Source organism: Amaranthus tricolor, chromosome 4 (assembly GCF_026212465.1).
Source record: "Amaranthus tricolor cultivar Red isolate AtriRed21 chromosome 4, ASM2621246v1, whole genome shotgun sequence".
In the NCBI taxonomy this organism is placed as follows: domain Eukaryota; kingdom Viridiplantae; phylum Streptophyta; class Magnoliopsida; order Caryophyllales; family Amaranthaceae; genus Amaranthus; species Amaranthus tricolor.
Genome location: NC_080050.1, coordinates 4,690,415 through 4,708,464, shown reverse-complemented (window position 1 = coordinate 4,708,464; position 18,050 = coordinate 4,690,415). Strand labels below are relative to the sequence as shown.

Genomic DNA, 18,050 nt, shown 5'->3' with positions numbered 1-18,050 from the left:
CAATATTTTTAAGTTAAAATAACGTAAAAAAGTAATAATTCTATTAATTATTTTTTCACACAGATAATTAATATAAAAATTTCAAAATAAATTAGTACTTAATTTATATAAAAAATACAAATACAAATATGAAAATAATAAAAAGTCTCTAAATTGAATACTACAATTTAATTTTCACCATATTTTTGCAAAATATATTCAACAAGATCATGTTGGAGTTGGTGATGCATACGTCGATTGTGTATATCAGCATTGATTTGAAGGATATCTGTTGCTAATAGTGGAGGAGCTCCTCCATTGACATCATCCATTGTTGGTACTCGTACGCCTTCGATACCTTCATAATCATAATTTCCTTCATACTGGTCACGTTCATCTTTCATTATCATATTATGTAAAATAATACATGCATACATGATGTCACCTATTGTCGAAGTATTCCAAATTTTATTGGTCCTTGAATTATGAAAAATTGTGATTAGAAAACACCAAATGCTCGTTCTACATCTTTTCTTGCACCCTCTTGATATTTAGCACATAATTTTTATTTATTCCCTTATGGTAAAGGAATTGTTTTGACAAAAGCTGTCCATTAAGGATATATTCCATCAGCTAAGGATATTGTTGGAGTAGACAGGCAGAGCTTGTCCTTGTAAGTGTTTGGTAAATAACGATGATTGATTTAACAAATTTAGGTCATTATTTAACCTCGCAACACCGAAGAATGCATGCATATACATAAATCAGGAGAAGCCACTGCTTTCTAAAATTATTGTTGGTGAGCTTGAATCATCTCTAGGCCCCATGCCAAGCAACTGGACAATTCTTCCATTCCCAGTGCTTACAATCTATACTACCGAGCATTCCAGGAAATCCACGCGCCTCCCCGAGCTGAAGCAAACGTGTTATATTATTTGCGTCAGGCCTTCTTAGGTACGTTGAACCATATAACTCTCTAATTTCCTTTACAAACTCTCGAAGACACTCAAGGATTGTACATTTAGCCATACGAACCACCTCATCTAGCATATCGACAGGGCAACCATAAGCTAATATTCGTATCATAGTTGTGCATTTATGTATGGTAGAGAAACTGCTTCTACCTTGTTCGAAATTGATAATTGGTATACACAGGATGATCATAAAAATAATCTTTCATTATGCGCTCTTCCCCAATCTCACGCACTCTATTGATATATTTCCTTTTTCTCTTATTGTGGGGATTAGAGCTACTAGCTTCATCAAACTTTTTGTAGCACATATTTATCAAATGTTGGCTAAATGGACTATTTATTTCTTGCATGAATATTTCTGATACACACATGCCTTCGAATTGATTTGTTTTATTTTCACTTTCATTTGAAAGTATTCTGGATGTATTTGAATTATTTGACATTTTATAGAATAAAAATGTTGGAAGAATACTTTATAGATGAAATATGCTATGAAGAATATGGTAGATTATAAAACTTTTCAAGTACACTTCTACTCTTTTTATATGAATATTTGCTAAGGTATAACGACTAGTTTTAACGGCTAATTTCTAACGGCTAGTTTATAATGACTAGTTTATAAAGGCTAGTTTCTAACAGCTAGTTTAGAATAATTATTAAAAAAATTAAAATAATTATTAGACATAATTTAATAATTAAAAGATAAAATTAATATTACAACTTAAAGAAATGGGTTACTTAGACAACTTAAATATCTTAAAAACTAACAACTGGAATTTGAAACAAAAATAAAACGCTACATATGCAAATAATTTAAACTACACTATTGACTAAAAGTTGAAAAATTGAGCACGTAACATTTCACAAAGGTATTCATGTTTAGTCCTTTGATCTTTCGACATATGTGACGTTGTTTACTCAAAACAGCTAACAAAAAATTGAACTTTTGTGCAGCAGCTTGCGCTTTTTGTGCATCGGCTAGTGCTTGTTGAGCGGATGCCATGTTCTCCATGGCTGCCGTTTTTCTAGCCTCTATGTCAATAACTTGTTGACCGAATTCTTCAGCTTAGATAAATTTATTCTTTCCTTTATTTTTTTTGCAGCCTTTTGTCTGATTGGTCGGGAAGCATTGATAGTATCTTCATTAGTAGTAGCACCAGATGAAGTTGTATATGCTTCAGAATCATTTATTTTTGATCTTTTAAATGAATGTTCTTGCATATACATATCATTCCATTTAACTTCATCTTTTACCGCTTCCCACCAATAAACAAGGTTGAAAGATTTACCTTTTTCTTGCTCGAAAAATAGATGGGTCTGCTGCATATAATTGATTTCGCTCCACCCGCTACAATTCATGTTTCTTGCTCTTTTATAACAACCAGCAAAATGATTAACAAATGCTATTGTTTTTTGCCAATGAGACTTGCATTGACTAGCAATTTTAGATTTTCCAGTGAGTTCATTAAATTTATTGGCTATTTTAAGCCAATAAGAATTGCTAGATTGATCAATACCGATAATTGAATCTTTGGAGGTGTTCAACCAACAACTAACGAGTTTCAAATTTAAAGCTTTCATCCACCTTTTTTTTGTCTGATATTTCCGTGTTTGTTGGCTTCAATTCTTCTAAGTCAAAATCGTCATTTAAATTTATCCTTTCCAAAGCATTTCTTCCTAAACTATTTGAAGAGTTTGTTTGGGTGCGATTTTCGGATTCATGATCTGAAATCAATATCGCTGTTGTATTAAGTTGAGAGTTAGGAGACAATTGGAATGGATCATTTGGACGAGAATATTGTGGCATTTGAGTATTTTGTGATGTAAATTGAGAATTTTGTGGTGGAATTTCAGAATTTTGTAAATTAAAATTATCATAATTTTGATAATTTTCAAAATTATCATTCTCCCATAAACAAAAAAAGTTTTTCCCTTGATTTGACTCCATAAATTTCAAATGAATTTTTTTTAAAAGGTAATTTCAAATGAAATTGTACAAAGGGAGTAAATTTGGAGTTTATTTTGTGATAAAATTTGATATGTAAAATTTGTAATTTATAGATTTTCTTTTTTGTAATTTGCAACATTTCAGCAGATAGTAAAAAGTTTTAATAGATTGTATATTGCAAAACGAGAATCATGCAAAAGATGTACTTAATTAGGAGACAAACTAGACATATGTCATGTAATTATAGGTTGGTGAATATATTCTTTGACTTTTCCATGTGAATGCACGAGATTTGGAGTCTCAAATTTATTTTTTCACCGGTAACTATAGTGTCACTTTTCTTTCTCTCTCCTCATTTCACCCCAATTTATCACCCCTTCTTTAATTAGTGGTTCACCTCCAATTTTGAGGTGACAAAAGTTTATCACCCCTATTTTTGTCACTCCACTAGAGATGCTCTTAGTGCATACTATAAGTATCTCCCAATGATGGTACTTTATTAAGTATAAATACTTATTATTTTGAGAAAAAATTATAAAAAACTGCCTAACATATAACCTTTATAGGTCTTTTTTTAAAAAACTACTTTAAGTAAAAAAATTTTTGCAAAAAACTATCTAATATAATATAAACGTTTGTGGATGACTTCCGGTTAACGATTTTCGTATCTTGACCGTTAACATATTATTTTGACCAGCATGTGGAGTCACGTGATCCACTTAATTCACCATTTCTTCCTCCTTTTTATTTCCTCTTTTGCTTTTCCCCTTCATTTTCCAAATTTGAAGAATTCTAATTTCTCCAACAAACAACCCTAATTTAATTGCTTCAATTGAGTTATATCTTCTCCTTCTTCCATAGGAAAATCGTGGCATAGAAAATTTCATGTATTAATCAAGGTTATGTATTAGTGATTAGGGTATATAATGGAAGGTTGATTTCTTTTGTAACATGATTATGATAAATGAAGTGGGTATAATTATCTGTGTATTGCCTATTTAACTTCAATCTCTTTGATTATGTACTACTTGCTGCTTCAATTTTGGTATTGCTGCATATTATACTTCAGTAGGACTAACAGTGGTACTGCTGAAACTAAGATTTCGGCTATGCTGCGTATTAAATAAAGAAAAAATTATCCTAAATAATCCACATGTTGTCCATCTTTTGTGAATAATCTCTACTTATTCTAAATATCTAATCTTTATATATTTTTGTTGACAGCACCCCTTGACATATTTTAACCGACTACTATAGGTTCCTAGTACCAAAGAGGAGTAGGGTAGACCAACGAAGAAGCAAAAGGAGGAAGAAGAAGTGAGTGTAACGGCTAGTAGGTATATACTGTAGCCGGTTAAAATATGATAAGGATGCTGTCAGTGAAAAATATACAAAGGTTGAATTATTTTGAAATAATCAATAGTATGTATTATTCACTGCAGATGGACAATAAATAAGATAATTCAGGACAATTTCTCCTTAAAAAAAGGTAAATAAAAATATTCGTAATTTACATTTACTATTATACTATATGAAGAACTATAGAGTCCATATACACCAAAAACGTCGTTCTTATTCACTATGTAAATCTCAACATTACCATTCATCAAAATTGTAGTACATACCTAAAGACTTCTCCATGCATATAGCTAGCTTACTTTTCTTTTCTTTACATTTAGGTACTAAATAAGGTACCACAATAAAGGATTGGGCACCTTATTATCAACAATCCTATACTATTTTCTATTTTATTTATATCTATACCTGCCCAAATAAACTCTTATGTAAAAAGGAAAAGTATGCGCTATTAAAAAAACAGAAATAGTCTAATATGATTATACACAAGACGATATATATAATAAGAAATACACTTATATATGAATAAGATTTCATTATTTATTTTTAAAAATTAATTAATAAGAGGAAAAACATTGATCATGGTCTAAAGAGTTGGAATCATCACAAGGAGAGTGATTATGTCTTCCTTCATAAGTTGTAATTACCATTCTACAATCTTCAGATAACCTTTCTACTCTTTTCTTCACTCTGCAATTGTTATGTGTGCACCGGTAATAACTCCTGTTTTTTCACACAACAATAAACAATTTATTATTAGCTATTTTCATTTTATTTTGTATGTTTTTCTCTTCAAGAATTAATGCTTTTATACGGTAAAATCATGTCGAATATGTTTCCCAAATGGTTGTTGTTTGATTTTATCAGCTTGAAGTAATATCGACTGATATGGCAGCTATTAAGTTTGTTGTTTCAGCCATTTGTTATTGAGATGTTAGTTAAAATTTGTCTGTCGATTGTTGATTGTTTTTCACCAACCTTACACTCCTATATTTAAGTATAACATAGTCGGAATCTATTATGAGTTTGATAGGCGATGAATAATAGTTAGAAAGAAGACCCCAAATAAAAATGAATTCGTTTTATCAATTTTTTTATATGATTATTTCTTTTAGTTATACATTAATTGTAAGTTGTGAATAGAAGGGCTCCATTTAGTTTAGTGTTAGGTCATAAAGTGCATCAATATGTAAGTAATGGTGATGAGAAGTGTATTAGTTGGATGATCGTAGTGCTTCATTCATTAATATTGAGAGAATTTGAGTTTTACTCCTTGTATTCTCTCCTTGTATTCTATAACCTCACTATGTTAACCCGCAATCTCCGATATTTAAGTTTTCATGCCAAAAAATGTTGAACATTTAAAGTATATAGACCTAGATTTTATATACTATATACTTAATATAGTAGTGGGACTAAAATAAATATATTATAAGTCCAATTAAATGCCTCAAAGAATTTGATGAATTATTACTTTGATTCATAAGCTTTGCTTGGTGAAACATTACTTTGGTTCGTAAGTTTTGCTTGGTGAAACATTACTTTGATTCATAAGCTTTGCTTGGTGAAATACTTTTGTTTCAAAAAGAGGTATTTTTTAATGCATAGCTCTATAAATAGAGGTTGCATGCCAAGGGACATTCCATCCCAATTTCATATCATTTATGATTTCTCTCTTAAGAATATTCTTATTCTTGTTCTTACTTTCATGAGATAATATTGAGAGAGTAATTAACTCTTAATATTTTCAAAGTTCATAATTCACTACAACACTTGTATTTACTATTGCAATTTCCTTGTGTAGATTGTATCTTATTGTGAATTTCATTTATCATCCCAAGCACCTTTGTAGGAGAAATATCACAATATGAAAGTGCATGAACGCTTTCTACTCATATCAAGTTTTCGAGCGACTTCTTTGATTGTCACAACCTTATCTTCATGGTGTCCATTTGGTGATTTACAAAGTAAGGAGTTCCATTGCCATCCACACAAGGAAAATACAAATCGGTTTGTTTTATTTGTATTTGCATTATATTTCCAAAATAAACAAATGTGAATACTTGCTTGAACCTAAGGATTGTAAGTTGTAAGTCCATATTAAAATGATGAATTACAACTTTGAAGTTCGAAAGATTGAAAAACATAAGCTTATTATCAAAATAAATTTTCAAAAAGAGATTCGGAAGCCTAAGGTATGCTCAGGTTTGTTCGCTAACAACGGAAAAACTTTGTTTTAATTTCTTTTTGTGCCTTCCAACACAATGACATCGTCTTCTTTTGTTTGCTCTTAGTGACAAAAAAATGCGTGATCTCAGCTTTGGCATGGAGACACTAATTTTAGGAATTAAAATTTTCTGAAACTTATTTTGGGAATTATTTTTAATAATAAGCTTATTTTCTTCCTGTTCTTTGGAAGTCTTAAGGTACAGGTATGCATTATTCGCTAAATTATCTTATTGAGACCTTATTTTCGATCGGAACATTGGTTTGGTGATGATGATTTAATGGTGTAGGAATAGTGAAAGACAGTAAGAGTATTCTTAAGAAAGTACGAAACCCATGTTTATTAACTGAAAACCTTTTACAAAGACAGAGAGCATCAATAATTGCCAACCGATATAATGCACTAGTTGACTCGGTAAAGATCATCAGTATTCAGTAAGAAGTATACAAAATGAATTCTGAAACAAACATACTTACAAAGACTAAAAGACGACCCATTATTGGTACACGCCCGGCCACTTCACTATTAAGGAACTACTATTACTTAACTCTTATAGTCGATCATTGTGTTAATGTTTACTACTAGTTGATTATAATTTCTATTTTCTACCCAATACTTGGGTTTTAACTTTCGGTCAGATGAGTTGGAGGTCAGGTTATATTTTTATCGAAGCAAGTTTGAATCGGGTCTTGTCGGGTTGAATATTAATGGGTTTGAGTTGGATTTGAATTGACCTAGTGGGTCGATTTAAAAATAATAAGGGAAATTGTCAATAATAAATCAACCTCCGCTTAAAATAAGTTCACCTGTTAGATATATTATTTGCTAAAATTGAACTTAACTATTGATTATAACTTCAAATCTTCTTTGTGATCAAGCAATTAATAACAAACAATAGTTAAGTTTATTTTCAACAATTATATCGAATAAGTGAGTTGGATTTTGGTCAAATTTGCCCAATTGTTTAGGTAATTTCAAATCGAGTTATTTCTAATTACGGTTAAAATTTTTAGGCTATTACTTTAAAATTTCCTTTAAAAAAACTAGTTTCTCTGTCTTTGTTGGTATCAGAACAATCGGCTTGTTCATATACCAAAAACGCACCCAAAGCTATGGACTTCACAAAAGCCCTAGTAACTATGAATGCGTTGTGTAAAACTTGCAACAATTTAACACTTACAAGCCAACCTATGACATACCCCATTTATCTGTCTATTTTGTCATCCCTAATACAATACTATATACTCCCATAAACATTTCATAGAAAATAAACAACTAAAATTACACCGGTTGGACACGATTAATAAATCTGAAAATTAATGAAAGAGCACGGCTCAATCTTATTAATATCGATCCTCCTAGTAAACTCACCAATATTACACTTAATGAACCTAGAGAACCCAAACAAGGAGAAGAATAAGTAACTCGGAAACTTTAAAGAGGTTCACTACTTAAATTAATTGGTACTAGTAGAAGTTGTCCATTAAGTTCGTGAATAAGTTCATTAAGTGGTATACTCTCTTTTTTTTTCGATGTAAGACAACGTACTCACATATGGGCAACAATGACCTCTTCAACACTGCCCGTTCATGTGAGTGTTACAAACCTCATTGGTAATAAACAAACAATTAAAGGCTTTCTAGTCTTAGCTAGTGCCAAGTGAATTGATTTAATGCACGATTATGAAGGCCAAACAACAAACGAAATTTCCATACCATGTTAAAAACTAACTCTATTAAAAACTTTAAATGATAACTAAAAAATTGTAACCCCACAATATCTTATAAATTCTATCAATGTGCCTATATATACTTTTATATATTTATATTCTTGCATATAAATAAGATTATTATTATTATTATTATTATTATTATTATTATTATTATAAATTTTCTTCCCTTTAAATCTCCATCAATCTTAACACCTAATTTATAATTGTAATTTCTACTTTTTCTAAACCTCTATCTTCATCGGATCCAAGACTATATCATTTAATTAATAACATAAGATGAAGGAATGAATAGCAATATAATAAACCTCCTAATCAAACTAGGTTTGCTAATATAACCTGAATAATTAGTTATTTCACAAAACTAATGAAGCAACTAAACTCATTTTGCCTACAACTAAAGCAACCTAGTTAGCTTTGACAATGATTTGATCTTCTATTGATTTTATTGCTATTAAGTGGACCTAATATATTTTGAGTGGTATATATTATCCGACTATATAGGACATCTAAAAATAAGGCTTTTATGTGCTGATTTATATCTATAAGTTATTTTTATGCGTCCCAAAACTTTGAAAAAAATACAAACAAAAATAGGCAGCCTCAAATTTTTTATTGTGATTTTTCTTGTCACTCATTGATTTCTTTTTTCATTTTTCGACAAAAGTATTTCATTTGTTTGAAATTAATATATAATCATATTAATTGCCTACATCAAATTAAACTTATGAAAATTAAATATGGAAGAATAAACTAGCTAATTCCTTATTATACTAATAGCTTTTGACTAATAAAATCTACTATAAATTCTTCATCATTCATTGTTGCAACAACAAAAAGAATATGTGAAGTAGTATATATTTATATGTTGGGACATTATACAGCATGTAATGCACAAACTTGTATTTGCTGATCCATCTGTTCCACTTTCTAGTAGTACTACTGCAATATACCACGCATAAATATACTCGAAAAAAAAAAAATACCACGCATAAATACATAGATAGTGGTCTATTGCAAAATGGCCACATTTATGTACGAGTCTTTCTCTAATCATCTCTCCCACCCAAAATAAATTTATTTAAATAAAAAGTGTTTAAAACAGACTCAAATTTGTAATCGAAATCGATTCACTTGACTTAAAATAAATTTACAATTATGTAAAAATTAATGTGAATATAAGACTCGATTTAAACCGATTTGAAATACCTTACCCAAAACATTAGAGTTGTAAATTAAGTTGAAATAAAATACTAACAAGTAAGAACACTAGAATAAAAAAAAGTTATGATTTGACTAATTATAACATATAGAATTTTTCTTAAGAGAATTAAATTTTTTCTCACTTCGAGTAAATACCGCGTTTTTTAGGTAAGCATTTCGATTTGATTTTCATTTAGCCCTCTTCTTTCTTCAACTTCTTATCCTCTTTGGATGTTCTCATTTTCTATGTTAGTCAATTTCATTTGTTCTTCCCCAAAAAAATATTTATATCATATTTGTGAACATAATTAATCTTTGTCATTCTAATTTAACATTTTTTAATTTATTATAATCTTTATTTTTTTTTAACTAACTTTATTTTAATATTTATGTAATGCTTATGGTAATTATATATTCTTTCATCAATTTTATTTTGGCATTTTTAATGCTTGAGGTGCCATGTTTTACATATACAAACTTTAAATATATATTTTTTAATGCTTGTAATCTGTAATTTTTCATTTATACAATATAAAATAATATCTCAATAATCAATCTCACTATTACTCATTTTGAATATTATTTATTTTTAATTTTTTAATCTATGTGAATATTCAAATACGAGGACATCATCTAGCTATTTCAAATGGAGTAAACCTACTATCCAAATTAATCTTACCCGTGCCTCTTTGGGGTTAGATATCCTCGCGGAATCTGTTGTATTATTTTATCCCAGATTTTGCTTTCGAACAATTACATACTCTTTTTTTATTTAAAAAAAAAAGTCACAGTTATATATTGCATTAAAATATAGTAATATAGTAATCCCTTAAATAACAATAAATTTAATTTAAAATGCATTTCTTTTATATTTATCCTTTATCAACAAATGCATAATAAGTACATAGTTCCTCATTCTTCTATAGTGAATTTTTTTCTAAAATATCTGTAAAAATTAAAAGATAAAAAAATTATTAGCACTGTATAAATTAATGTATTAGCAGTAATTTAAAATTTTAAAAGCATCCAATATGAATTAAAGTGAACTAGTTTGAACTAGTAAATATATCATACTTAATAATAATAATAATAATAATAATAATAATAATAATAATAATAATAATAATAATAATAATAATAATAATAATATCATCAGGCATTTTAAAAGAAAATCTATTTATAATAAAATGTCACATAAACATTTTTTCAAGAAAAAATATTTGCAATTTTATTATTTATATTAATAGATAGATTTCATTTGCATTTAAATGGTAGACCAATATACCAGTTTTTGGGCTACAATAAAGAAATGATGAATAAAAAACTGAAAAAGTTTACTAAAAATGTATTGAGTCCCCACTAAAAATAATGACTTGGAATATAAAGTGTAGACATGGAAATGAAAACGGGGCAAATCTACAGGGTTCCAATTTCGGTCGGGTTTGATCTAACTAGTTTTTACAGTTCTTTTAGACCGTGTTTTTATTCGAATTACGAGTCAAAAATTTTGAGTTACGACCCACTAATTTTTTTGTCAAATTTAGAATTAATTTCACGTCAGATTAAAATTTGACAGTTCTAATATCTATGAAATCTCATATATATATATATATATATATATATATATATATATATATATATATATATATATATATATATATATATATATATATATATATATATATATATATATATATATATATATATATATGTCTATATATATATATATATATGTCTATATATATATATATGTATATATATATATGTATGTATATGCATATGTATATGTATGTATATATATATGTACATGTATCTCTATATATATGTATATATATATATATATCTATACATATATGTATATGTATATATATATGCATATGTATGTATATATATGTATATTATATGTATGTATATGTATATTATATGTATGTATATGTATATATATGTATATATATGTATATATATGTATATCTATATATATGTATATATATATAGATATATATATATCTATATGTATATATATATATATATGTATGTATATATATATATGTATGTATATATATATATATGTATGTATATATATATATGTATGTATATATATATATGTATGTATATATATATATATATATATATATATATATATATATATATATATATATATATATAATTTCAAGATTTGGATTTTGGGTTGTGGGCTTAATTGAGTTTGTGGGATTGATTGGGTCATCTCGCGGGTTAAAGGTTTACCCTGTAAAATGGATATGAGTTTTTGGATTTTTAGGATTGTACTTTTAGAATCTTCAAAAACTTTAACCCCTTTTTCGATCAAAACATCAGAAAACCTAATCTATCCCTTCTCTTTCGAATTTTCTCTCTCTTCTAAACTTTCTTCCTCTTGAACCTCTTTCCGCGGGATTAGATCCCGATGATGACTCTTCTCCCTTGTTTCCTATATTTCTCCCCCTCATGACCTCACGAGGGATGGGGTCATTCACCGGAGGTAGCGAAATTGGCTCGAGAAGGGTGTGAATCCAAGTCCACAATTCATGGACAGTAGTAGTATAATCAAGAACACAATCAATAATGATGGTTTCAAGACTTGCAAGAATCCAAGAGATCACCAATTTATCACTTTGGATTCATTGTTGATCTTTGGTGGTAGGAGGGGCGACAATGATATGATTGAGTCGCCCCCGATCATCAATTTCGGTTTGAATTTCTTTACACCACTTGGTGTAATTTCTAAAATTTAATTTTTCAGAAAAATCTGGCCAAGTATAATTTTTTTTTTGTTGTATTTTTGGATAAGTTGGAACAAATGGTGTTCCACTTGAGCCATAGAAATCATAGTTTTGGTTTTGGCTTTGTTTTTGATTTGGTTTAATTGGTTTTGTTTTGATTTGGTATTTTTTTTTGGATCGATTTTGGTTGATTATGATGAATTATAAAATAGCGATAGAGTTTTTCCGTTCATGAAAACTTTACGGCGTTGATACCATGTAGAGAATCATAATGTGTAAATAAAGATTGATTTTGGTTTCGAATACTTGGTTTGTATTGATTTATCAAGGAGAGGAACATCTCTATTTATACATGAGATTAGGACTAAAAATAAGTTAACAAAAAATAAACTAATATATTTTATTTTCCTACAAGATATTCTAATACTATTTTTATTTTCCTACAAATTAGATAAATTGGATAAATGAACTAATTATACGATTTTTCTAATAATAAATGGATCTTATAAAAGACTGAGTGCTAGATAATCATATGGATTGGAAAGTAGTTTTCCTATATAAGGTAAGGATATATTGGAAGCATGAACATCCAACAAAATATATCCAAAATAGACACCTAATTGTCAATTCAATAAAACTTTTTGGACATAATTAATTTGATGTAGTACCTAATTAACAATAATATTTGATAATTTTATTAAAGTTTTTTAAGTGGAGTAAAAATGAAGACAATTGAAATAGAGAAAGCCTCAACAAATTAACTAAAGATGAAGCAAATGTATATATCAAATCAAAGGAAGTTAGGAAATGTTTTAAAAACTACCTTGGATGAAGACTATTCTTGACAACTTTTTGACCATACTTGCGCCACTTATAACCATCATCAAGTACATCAATGTCACTCCTTGTTTGGAAACAAAACCTTGGCTCTCTTAACTTCCTCCTTATTTTCATCTTGTTCTTTTCTGAGTTTGAGCTCTTCCACCTACTCAACAAAATAAAATTATCAAAATTATATGATATATTATGAATTTATGATTATAATTAATAGCAAATACATTTATATTACAAATTTGCTAACTAGTGTTGTGTTTTAGAACCAATATTTCATTTTAAATTGTAGATTTTAATTATGACATCATAAATAAACTGTTAGAGAATTATAAGGTTTGGAAAGTCATTTTCGAATTCACAACTTTAACAGCCCGTTTGGCAGTAGGTAATATATGGTAGGAATGGTAATTAAAAAAGTAGTGTAATTTTGGTAGAAAACCTCTTGACAAGTAAATGGTCATACTTGTTCTTCTTTAATCATCTCGTATTCTTTACAAAACTCATTTCAATACATTATCATATGAAAATGTGGTATTAGGTGGTAATAAAAAATTTGAATAAAAAAATTTTTTCATCATCAAAATCTCATTACAATGGGAATAACATGGTACATTTCATGAAAATTTACATTACAAATATTCTTATTACCACTATTTATGTGAAAATTATGTGAGAATTAATGGAAATATGAATCATGATATATATATATATATATATATATATATATATATATATATATATATATATATATATATATATATATATATATATATATATATATATATATATATATATATATATATATATATATATATATATATATATATATACATATATATATATACATATATATATATATATATATATATATATATATATACATATATATATATATATATATATATATATATATATATATATATACATATATATATATATACATATATATATATACATGTAGGTATCAGTTGGGGGTTTCTTGACTGCGCGTATATAATTTGTCCGCATCTTTTAAGAAAAAGAAAAACCCCAATCATAAATCATAAATAGTGAAACATAGTGATACATATTAAAAGTATTATATGAAATTTAAAATTTGTAGTTTAAATCATTGTACAAGCATTAATTTTTATAATTTTTTATAATTATATTTAAACTAACAACTTAACATCTTATATAGTCAGATTTTCCCGTTTAATTACAAAAAATAGTATTTTAACTTGTCCATGTATAACTATTTAGCTAGTATGTATGTTCGTTTGTATTAATTTATTTGGCATGTATAGTATATTTGGCACTTTAGGTAGAATTTCTGACTTGGCACCTCAATATATAAGTTGAGACATGTTACACTATATACGAGTTAACGTTTATAAATTTGAACATGTTGACAAACAAATATATGTACCTTAAGACTAGCGATTGCTAATTATGGAAAGAATGAATAATTATGGAAATAATGTTAACAAGGTATAGTATACAGAAGTAGCATGATATTATGTTACATAATTGACTATTTTAAGGACTTTTCAAACTATATTTTAGGCATATGTAACATTTAAACCTAAGACTTACTGTTAATGATATTATATAAACAGAAAAATATGAAGTATATACATTTTATAAGTTAAGGAGATATCATTCTAAAATTATATGGCAATGTGGGCAGTGTCGTTCCTAATATTTTATGGATCTTGGGCAAAATGAAATATATGGATCCTCTCTAGAGAGGGATGATTCTAGTTTTTAATGGGTACTTGGCAAAATAATCGAAGACGAACATTATATATTATAATTATCAGTACAAATGTAGACGTGTGGTATCTTTTTTAATTGACAAAAGAACTAATCTAATTAAAAACATACATGTTAATGTTGACTTATTAGGTAGAAGTAAACTCACAATTTTACATATAGTGTTCTATGTCATGCATGATAACGTTGTTGAGTTGAGATATTTGCTTATTTTTAGCTCTAAACTCTAGAAAAATGCCTACTTTAATTAGGGTCGTAAATGACACAAAATGTGGGATAAAGCATCCCACATGTAGCACCTCATGCATGAATTTTACTTGTGAATTATTCTGATGTGAATGAATGAATTAATACCCCTATTTGGTAGGGCATTGTACATGTCTTATTAGTGCAGTTCCTTTTTGTAAACTGTATTTTAGTTTCCTCCTGTCCATCTTTTCCCTCCCCTGATCAATGAGATGGTAGTCCACCATTATTTGATTCCACTAGAAACTAATCATACGTTGTTTTGATGTTCTTATAAAATCAAAATGATAATTTTTATAAACGGAATACACTAAATACAATGATAATGATAAAATCAAAAATGATATCGATCTAGTGTCGAATCCAAGAGATATTAGTATCGGTGTGAGCTGTGAGGGATTCTCATCTCTGCTTATATACTAAACCAACTTGGTCGTGATTTTTTGTACATTAGAGGGTGTTTGGCAAATGGCTTATAGCTAGTAGCTGATAGTTGATTATAGTGGTTGATTTGACCTGCTGATTTTATTAATTGGTTAAACTAGCGGATTTTTGAGTTTACTGCTATGCACAAGTTAAAAACAGCTAATTCATATCAATAAGCTAGTTCAATCAGCTAGTTCACCAAATACTAGCATTAGCTGGTTTGACTATCCAACCCTTTATTTATATCAAAATAAGCTAAAATTGCTCAATAAGCTAATTTATCAAACACCATCGTTATACTACTCAGTATTTATTGGTCGTTTTAAATCAAATAAATAGGATCATGGCCTAAGCAGGTTCGTGGTGCACTTGAATGCATCCAAAAGAGAGATCATAAGAAGGAAAAATACCAAGAATGATCAGCTCCATTATCATTGCGGCCATTGCCATTGGAATGATCTCCGTTAACAGTAGCTTTAGGATCTGATGATCCTTCCGCCTGATATTATCATAATACAAATTAATGTAAATTATACTTATTATATAAACACTGTATTTAATACTAATTAATTAATACTGTTTATAAACAATATTCCAGAAATTAAGTTGAGCTAATCAAGGGCAAATCTAGGACACTACAAGAAGATGAGTGTTACATGCTGGCAAATTTTTGTGCTATTCCTTATATTATTTTTTATTACATAATTAGAATCATAACTTAGACAGGCTCAGACTTAGATTCTCTTATCAGAATATCTATATAACATGTAGTATGGTACATTCTATTACCCTACAAGTAAGTGGCCTCCACTTATACTCCCACCTAAGTAACATTAGACCGAAATTATATGTATGCAACCAGATCTTATAGAACAAAAAGAGTTTATTTTAATCGAATTTTAATGATAATTATAATTTAACGATCACACATATATAATAAATAGACATGATCAAATAATTATAATTCAAATAATCACATAGTTAATCATATATTTTGGGTTATATGAAAAATAGACACATGATCCATGTAGTTCAGCACAAAAAATATTGTAAATTAAATCTTGGATATGAAGTATAAGTTAGTAACTATATTCTTAAACCTTAGCATAAAATATTATTATGTAATTAAACCAAAAAAACATGCATGTAGTGTGAAACAGAATACTAAATAAAGAAAAAGTCATAGTTATAAGCTATAACCCAAAAAAATAAGTAATACTTGTATATAGTAGTAATAATTATCAAAAACTCAATATCCCGTTTATTAAAATCTGACATGGAGAGAAATATGAGTAATATCGCTGCGAAAAATAATATAATTAATTAATAACCTGCTGATGGTGAGTAGTATTTGTATTCCATGATTGTCTAGTGCTGGCAACATAGTTGTCAAAATTACCAACAACCCCCTTGGTGGTGGTGGTTGTGGTGGCGGTGTTGGATGCATCCGTTAGTGTCCGATGACGGGTGATCTGATGATAAGCCGACGGTGGCGGTTGCGGTTGCGGTGGTGGTGGTTGTAAGAAGGTGGTAAGCATGAGATTGTTATTACTTGGATGATGATGATTTGGTAGTTCCAAGGTATGAAACCCTTGTAAATTGATATTATTACTAGAAGTTTCTTGATGATGATTATTTGTATGAATTAAAGACATATGAAGATCATAATTTAAGAAATTATTATTGTTTTTGGTATGATCTCTTTCCATGTTAATAAAGAAATTGGTTCACTCCAATTTATTTATTTATTTATTTATAAATTTTTATTTTTGTATTCACATGGAGATAGAGAAAATAGAGAAAAAGAAAGTGGAAAAGAAGGGTGATGAGTAAGAATGGAGTTTCTTCAACTAGTAATAATAAAACCCTTGAAAGTTGAAAGTGGTTATGGAATATTTAGTACACTTACAAGCACTTTGATTTATACTATTTCAATAAAGTCATCAACTACTGTTTTTAACTTCTTTTTCTCTTTTTGTTTCCATCATAAATTTTACTATTTTAATTCCCTTTTTTTTTTAAGAAAGTCCCATCTCAATACTAATTTGTATAATATAGTAAATTTAAAAAAACAGATGAGTAAGTAATGTCAATAATATTTAATTGTATCTAAATAAATATCGCATTTGAAGAATTTATGAATTTACTTACTAAAGTTATGCTTTTATTTTTCGCAGTATTTTTGATAAAGAAAATAAACACATAAAACATAGTAGGGTAATTTTATAGTAATTGGCTACACAATCCATGCAATTTCAATCGATGATTATTTTAATAAGAAATAATCTCAACCATTTGATTTTTTTTTGAAAAGACGGCAACATATTATTAAAAAAACTTAAAAGTTAAGGTACATAAAAAAGGAAAACACATGTCTCCTACTCCTCAAGTATAGGGGGAGGAGTAGCGAAGACGATGAAAACATATAAAGACTAATTATGTTACATCATAACAAGGCACTAGAAGCCCAAAACCAAAGATAATATCCTTGTCTACATTAGACCGCGAGGTAGAGAGTCTAAAAATTCTAAACTGTTGGGGAATTTTGGTACGAGCTTGGTGGGAGAGGCAATTAGCACAGTGGACTTCCTGTCTACAGCATGGCACACTTCATTCTTAAGGCTCTAGCTTG

At 28.2% G+C, this 18,050-nt stretch overlaps 1 protein-coding gene across 1 annotated transcript; it reads right to left on the bottom strand.

Moving 5' to 3' along the window:
- Positions 1–4,453: 4,453 nt before the first annotated feature.
- Positions 4,454–17,253, bottom strand: LOC130810503 (probable WRKY transcription factor 12). The gene is made up of 4 exons (XM_057676591.1): positions 16,750–17,253; positions 15,829–15,917; positions 12,981–13,142; positions 4,454–4,980 (listed from the first exon to the last, which is right to left on the bottom strand). The coding sequence occupies exons 1-4, from the start codon at positions 17,125–17,127 to the stop codon at positions 4,815–4,817; spliced, it is 795 nt and encodes a 264-aa protein (XP_057532574.1). The 5' UTR covers positions 17,128–17,253; the 3' UTR covers positions 4,454–4,814.
- Between the last annotated feature and the right edge of the window lie 797 nt (positions 17,254–18,050).

Excerpts from the sequence above, each read along its gene's own strand:
- LOC130810503 (XM_057676591.1), bottom strand. The coding sequence starts at position 17,127 with ATGGAAAGAGATCATACCAAAAACAATAATAATTTCTTAAATTATGAT. Across the intron at positions 15,918-16,749 it reads ATACTACTCACCATCAGCAG|GCGGAAGGATCATCAGATCC; the intron begins GTTATTAATTAA and ends TGATAATATCAG. Across the intron at positions 4,981-12,980 it reads AAGAATAGTCTTCATCCAAG|GAGTTATTACCGGTGCACAC; the intron begins GTAGTTTTTAAA and ends GTGAAAAAACAG.